Source organism: Microplitis mediator, chromosome 10 (genome assembly GCF_029852145.1).
Source record: "Microplitis mediator isolate UGA2020A chromosome 10, iyMicMedi2.1, whole genome shotgun sequence".
NCBI lineage: Eukaryota > Metazoa > Arthropoda > Insecta > Hymenoptera > Braconidae > Microplitis > Microplitis mediator.
In genome coordinates this window covers 8,901,242-8,908,625 of record NC_079978.1, presented here as the reverse complement: position 1 = coordinate 8,908,625, position 7,384 = coordinate 8,901,242, and the positions used below count along the sequence as shown (strand labels likewise).

At 29.3% G+C, this 7,384-nt stretch overlaps 2 protein-coding genes across 4 annotated transcripts; one reads left to right on the top strand and one right to left on the bottom strand.

The window, feature by feature from the left end:
• Positions 1-3,569: 3,569 nt before the first annotated feature.
• Positions 3,570-7,082, top strand: LOC130675995 (N-alpha-acetyltransferase 80). 2 transcript variants are annotated; one of them, XM_057481940.1, is made up of 4 exons: positions 3,570-3,673; positions 4,013-4,123; positions 5,416-5,546; positions 5,628-7,082. In XM_057481940.1, coding segments are annotated over exons 1-4 (573 nt in total). In that variant the 5' UTR covers positions 3,570-3,671; the 3' UTR covers positions 5,957-7,082. The 2 variants fall into 2 exon arrangements, with proteins under 2 accessions (XP_057337923.1, XP_057337922.1); XM_057481939.1 differs by lacking the exon at positions 3,570-3,673 and adding an exon at positions 3,691-3,899.
• LOC130675994 (flavin reductase (NADPH)-like) lies at positions 5,998-7,361 on the bottom strand. 2 transcript variants are annotated; one of them, XM_057481937.1, is made up of 5 exons: positions 7,225-7,361; positions 6,944-7,086; positions 6,701-6,865; positions 6,381-6,602; positions 5,998-6,260 (listed from the first exon to the last, which is right to left on the bottom strand). In XM_057481937.1, exons 2-5 carry the CDS (start codon positions 7,014-7,016, stop codon positions 6,109-6,111), a joined length of 612 nt encoding a protein of 203 aa, XP_057337920.1. In that variant the 5' UTR covers positions 7,017-7,086; positions 7,225-7,361; the 3' UTR covers positions 5,998-6,108. The 2 variants fall into 2 exon arrangements, with proteins under 2 accessions (XP_057337920.1, XP_057337921.1); XM_057481938.1 differs by having other exon boundaries at positions 6,944-7,076; positions 7,225-7,349.
• Positions 7,362-7,384: the final 23 nt, after the last annotated feature.

Sequence of the window (7,384 nt, the reverse complement as noted above, 5' to 3'; positions counted from 1 at the left end):
GAGTTGGTATCTTCTAAAACCAAGAGCTAAATTTTCTTGAGCCAACCAAGTTGTTTTCTTGTTCGGAGAAACTAAAAACATTTAAAGCAAAAATTTATATTTTTAAATCAAAATTGAATTTCTTTATTGAAGAGCTTTATATACTCTAATTAAAAAAAAAAAAATTTTTTACCAAGAGAAAATTTTTTCAAACAAGAAAAGAGGATATTTTAATTTAAGAATTTATTTTTGGAAACGATTTTCTTCTTGACCCAAGAATTCCTTTTTTTGTGTGTAGAGAGTACGTGATGCTGGATCGTCGTACTTAGTTCGATCTTGGATCGAGTTGATTGTAAGAGAATATACACGTCTGTACATTAAGAGCGAGAGTCCAATCGTCCACTGCTGGACGATTAGATATAGTACGTGGTACTATAGAATGAATGATTGTTCGAAGCTTTCGATTGTTATAGCACTTGTGTCGTCAAGTGTTTGTTTGTGGTATGCGCTGAGGCGATGTTACCGATTGATCAGATCGGTTATATGATTTGAATTGTTTAAAATAGTAAGATAGTGAGATTCGATCAAGAGATGCTGAATCTTATTTCAATTGTACTGAGACAATATGGTGCGACTAGGCATTTTTGAAACGTACGTTAGATTATGTTTAATCAATTTGTTATTGATAGATTATTGATTGCGACAGAGGCTATGGTTTGACTGCAGTTTGGTTTGAAATCTGATCAATTGTTATTGATAGATTATTGCTAGCGACGAGGCTATTGGTTGAATGAATTTAGATTCAAAATCCGATCAAATTGATATTGATAGATTATTGACGGCGACGCGGCCTGTGTTTGAATATAAGTTAACCGTGATATACTCGATCCAGTTAAAGCAAGTTAATAGTAATGAAACGCGAACAAATGTTGAATATTAAAGATTATTCATACGATTGTTATTAAATATTAATACGAGATATTAATATAGAATATCCGACGTAAATAATCAAATTATCCAATGAGAATTGAATAGATTAGTTAAATCGAATAAATATCAAGCAATATGAATAATTATTAACTATTAGGTTATTTTATTTATTTTTCATTTTTTCTATTTTTTATTTAACAATAAGTGATTTTTACTTTTTTTAAATTTAAGATTCGAAAAAATTTTTTTGGAAGTTACCAAATTTTTTTATGGTTGATATATGATTTACTAAGAGAATAAAAGAAAAACATTGTAAAAACATCGATTTGCTGCCGAGTTACACACTTTTGTTTATCCGCGCGCGGACGAAACGACGCTTTAATAATTTTTATCTCAGCAACTATTTGTCGTAGAGACTTCGTTCAGAATTCATTTTGTTCGTTATTAAATCCCAAAAACAATGATACTAGTTTGTCTCGATAACTTCTCAATACTTTCAGAGATATTTCATTTTACTTCTAATTTTTTTATAATAAAAAAATGATCCATCTCCAAATTTATGGTAACTTTTTTCCTTATATTTTTTCTAGTATTTTAAGAAAAAAATTTTTCAAAATCGATCTTAACCCACCGAAAAAATGATCTCTGACCATTTTTTCGTGCGCATCGACTGGACTATTAACAGCGCAGTCGGTCTCACTCAGTCCCATGCGCGTGGATAATGCTCTCGCGCTCCTACCCACAGAGGTATTAAAATTGAGTTTAGGGGATGATTTGCCCCTTGGATCGGTCTGCCTTCTTGTCAAAGATTTTAAAATAGTTGTCTGGTGAACATATATAAAAATGGAGCATCAGGATTTACGTGAAGTTGACTAATTATTTCGGGAGCTTTAAAGCGTCTGCCAAGTAATATGGCCGACGGAAAGTGTCTGGCAGTATTGCAGACTTATTTTCACTATATTGTCTAGAACATATATGAAAATCAGCCATGAGAAAATATGTGAAGTTAGTAATGTTTTTATGTACCGTGATCACCTGATACCTGGAAATTGGCCGTTTGACCAAGCTAGCAGGTAGGCATACGATCATAGTACATACTAACACTACTCAACCGTACATATTTCGTCCGTCAGAAAATACGTGACGGTCGTGACGTCTGCCGGCCCTGAGATCTTGGACTATATGATGACTGATGAGCGCACGCAGTCGTGGTGCGACCCGAGTTGACGATGAATTTAATTTCAGCACCGCTAGATGGTGACTCTAGTAATTATTTATTTTTTGTACATTATTATATGATGACAAGTCGCTTAGGACTTCTGTTCTCGACGGAACAAACAATGCCCCCCCCCCCCGCTTTCTAAAGATATTTAATGACTTTCAATTGTAATGAACGTATTAAAATTTTGATAATTAATTAAAAAAAAGTTAAAGCATTAATTTAAAACAAGTCAACGTAGTTACAATTTCGCCGAGATTAAGATTCAAAAAAAAATTATTAACAATTGATATCAATTACGAGTGAAATAAACGTTGTCAAATAAATTTCAGTCAAATCTTTATGTCAACATTATAATTTCGAATCTCAAATTTTTTAGGCTAAAATCTATTTATAGTTGGATTAGCGAGAGTTTGCGTTTCGGATATTTTTGGTTTTTACCCCCACCATCTAAATTTAATACCTAAGACATTGCGCCTTGATTACCTTTTAACTTAATTAATTAGGAATTAACTTTTGTTTAATTCCTAATTGATAACAACTGTGAGTAATTTTTTCAAAAATATATATTTTGTAGGGCTTCACTCGAGACGAGACGAGGCGAAAATTTCAAACTCTCGTCCCGATCTCGTAAATTGAGAAAAATCAGACACTCGTCTCGGTCTCGTCTCGTTTCGTCAAAGGTCAAATATCGTTAATTACTGTTATGTACGGAAAAAAATAAAAAATGTCAAATTGCATCATAATGCCACGTTTACAAAATTATTTATTTGGATAGGGGAGGGTGGGGCAAGAAGGCTCCCTGAAAATTTGATCAAAACAAAATTATTTTTTCTTCTAATTACTATAAATCCGACATATTTGCACATTTTTAGCCCTACGCATAACACCTGGAGCAAAATGGACCAGCCGAGAATTCTGAAAAATAATTTTTCATACTTTTATCGTCAAGTTATAAGAAATTTAATATATTTGCGCATTTTTAGCCGTACGCATAATACCTGGGGTGAAATGAACCAAACGAAAATTCTGAGAAAATGATTTTTTCATATTTTTGTCGTTAATTATAAAAAATTTAATATGATTATTTATTTTTTGGTTGATTCTCTACACCTGGGGCAAATTTGGTGAAATCGTAACCGGGTTAGATGTAAATTGGGTTCATCTTTTTCATTGAGTACATCGTGTTGTTTAATCAGGGATGTATTGAAATTGCAAATACACTTTTAGATTATTCTTAAAATGCGAAATGAAAAAACATTTTTTTTTGAAAGTCGATATCTCGATAGTTTTTTTTTTTACGTTCGTATTGTACTTCGTTCATACTTCATAGGTAAAATAACGACCGTTGGTACACTTACAATCATATTCAAGTACAGATAATATACCTTCTCATAATTTAAGATAATCTAATTGTATAAGAATAATACATAAGCACCATCCTTCATGTATTTTAGAAAATTTATTAATGCATATTATATTTCATCACGATGATGAAAGACATAAATAGTTGTGATCTAATTTTTAGTAAATATTACCCAAAATGTTGGATATTTTTTTTAAAACATATTTATTTTTATAAATGAGTGATAACTAATAACTAATGTATTATAATAATAATAATAATAGTTATAGATAAAAAAAATTCCATAATTATAAAATAGTTTAATATTTTTTTAAAAATGCTTATTAAATAAATTTAACAAATTAACTTTAATAAAATTAATACGATGACTCTTGGCATTCTAACTCATGGAATTAATAGTATTATGTGAGTTTGACTTTTCATAATTTAACTTTCATTGCTTTTTAATTATTACGATTGACAGTTTACTTGTTAAGTTGTTTTTTATTTTTACTTAATATTTTATCTTTTTCCTACAGGGAGATGATAAATAATTTATATACCATTATTCCTATCCACGAAAGACCTGATTTATATATGGATTGTTGTAAACTGATTAATTCAGAATGGCCTTCTAGTGACACCAGAAGGTAATATATAAATAAATATTCATATAGACATACATATACATTAAAGTGGATCTCAGAAAAAACAATTTTTTTTTGGATCCAACTTAAAAAATTTTTTTTACCAAAATATGAGTTCTCAATATTCATAAGCGCTTATAAAAATGTTAAATTTATTATTACAGTAACATTATGAATTAAAAATACGGTTTTGAAAAAAAAAAAAAAATTAACGTTTAAAATTTCTTACAACCAGATATAAAAAATGGAATTTCAATTACCGTTAAATTTAAAATGGCCACAATTATAGAATCGTTATTTTTAACTTCCCGCTAAGAAAATTGTAAATTTTCAAAAATTCGGGAAGTTATTGGTTTCGGTCCGATTTACGAAAATCGAATTTCCATCAGATGTCGACGTTTCGAGGTCCTAGGAAGCTATCCTGACTAATTTCACGATGATGTCCGAGTGTATGTATGTGTGTACGTACGTACGTACGTATGTATGTATGTAAATATTCATAACTCTTGAACGGATGAACCGATTTTGATCGTTGAGGTGTCATTCGACGCGGCTTGTTAATGTCTTGAGGCCGTAGAAATTTGAACTTAATCGGTAGGGTGCGTTCAGAGATATTTCAAAAATAAAATTTTTTTAAAAATGTTTTATTTGGATAACTTCCAATTTGCTCGATGGATTGATTCCAAAATCTAATCAGCTCTAAAACTCTATAAGCCGCGTCGAATGCCACCTCAACCATCAAAATCGGTTTATTCGTTCAAGAGAAACCGTTGACGAAAGAATTCAAAAAAAATTTTTTCCTTGGTTTTTTTGAAATTTCTCAAAAACGGCTGAATAAATCAATTTCAAAATTCGACCAGCTTTAGAACTTGATAAAACGCGTCGATTGCCACCTCAACCATCAAAATCGGTTAATTCGTTCGCGAGATATCGTGGAAGAAAGAAATGCTAAAAAATGGTTTTTTACAAAACAATGGCATACAAAAGTATTTGCGAGCTCGAAGAGCTCGAAAATATATTCACAATAATGTTTTCGAGCTCAGCGAGCTCGAAAACAGCGGGAAGTTTTGGGGCTGGCCCGCAGGGTCAACTGACAGACCGATTTTTTTTTTTTTGTTTGCACAAATTCTGGTAAAATTTTATTATAAAAGTTTTTTTTTTTTTTATTATTCTTATAAAAAATGACAATATGTTACTAGCGTTGTCATAGTATTAAAATTAAGAGCCAAAATTTATTTTTTTGGACCGCAAATATACACTCTATTTAAAAAAATATAATAAATTTAATTTAACAGATTAAGAACACTAAGAACGTCATGTGATAATTTTCCAACTTGTTTAATACTATTAATTGATAGTAAAGTAATCGGACATTGTAAAATATCATTGGTACCAAATCTCAACGGCAGCTGTTTCATAGAATCAGGTATTGAAAATTTTACAATACATTAAATATATTATTTATTCAAAAATTTATTAATTATCAATAAATTATATTTATTTTCAGTCGTTATTGATTCAGAATATCGATATAGAGGTCTTGGTTCAATTCTTTTACGTGGAACAGAGCAATATGTTCTAACTAAAAATATAAAAAGTATTTATTTAGCAACAAAAGGACAAGAAAAATTCTATTTAAAAAATGGATATTATAATTGTGAACCAATAAATTTATGGGACTGTAGAACAGTTTCAAAACCTATTGATGCAATGAGAAAAAAATTTACCCACAAGGAAAAATTTTTCGGTCCACCACCGCCTCCACTGCCTAATTTATTTTCTTTTAAAAAATCACCTGTTATTACATCTAAAACTTACATGGTAAAACATTTATAATGATAACAAGTAAATTATTATTATTATCATATAAACAAATATATTTTTTATAAGAAGATATTTTATTTTTTATTTAACATTGATATTTATACAAAAACATGTTACGTATTTATTGCATACAATTCTTACAATGCTTCTTATCTTAATCTCAATTATTGCTTGGGATCTGTAGCAAGGCCGCAAACTTTTTGGTAGTGTTCTGGCTTTTGTAAGCAATCAACTAAAAACTCTCCCAATTCATATTTGGAAATCATACGCCCAGGAGATTCGTCATGCTTAACTGTATAAGTTGACTTTGGCGATTCTAAAAAATATTTGAAAATTATTTATCATTCAACTAATCGATAATTTAAAAAATTTATTCAATAATATTCATTATTAAGATTCTTAATTGTTTATTATATTTATTTATAATTAAAATTACCGGAAATGTGAGGTGGGAAAACGGCAATCCATTTAAGACCACTTTCTTTAATAGCATCATACATACGTTGATGATCAGCATTCAAATCAAGAAATTGTTTTGGAACTTTTTCAAGTGGCCAAAATAAAAATGCTGATAAGCAAACTGATACTATTTCGACATTATTTTTTTTCATAGCACGTATTATATTTTTCATTCCATCAGATAATTCAGTTGTAGGCTCTTAAAAAAAATAATAATGATTATTATTAATTAATTAAATACAATAAAATTATTTAATTCAATTAAACAGTATCATCAATTTATTTTTTTTAATTTACTCAAATCATTTCTGGTTCCCAGTACAACGACGACTCCTTCCTGATTAGCAATTGATGATTCCACTTGATCATAATTAGTAACATTTCCGGTTATTGCTTTTACTTTTCCTTTTAGATGTTCTGGAATTTTAGCTTCGTCTCTCACAAATACGGTTACTTCATAAGCTAATAAAAGTAATTAAAAATATAGATTAACATTAAAGTTACAAAATGAAAATTTTTTTTTAAATATAAAACTATTACCTTTATTAACTGCGTGTTCTAAAGCACATAGACCGGTCATACCAGTAGAACCGAAAATAATAATTTTTTTCATGGTTAAAAATTTAGTTCTTTAGCTGCTAAGTTAATGTTCTTGAAGACGCTTGAACGCTGACTGAAATGTCCTGATAATAAATGATAAGCTGTTATTTTATTAAATTTTTTTACATTAAACTGATAAAAAAATAAAAAAATATTGTTTGATAATTGATAAGAATTAAAAATATAAAAGAGGTAATTTAAAAATAATTAAGTATACTTACTAATGTCTGTAAATCTTTATATTAAATGACAAACAGCTGAATCATCTGCGTAATGGTCGGTGTAATTATATGCCTTAGAAACAGAATATTTATGCTCGTGATGTTTACAATGGTTATTTTTCTACATTATTTTTTTGTAGTCGTAAGCGAGGAATCTGTT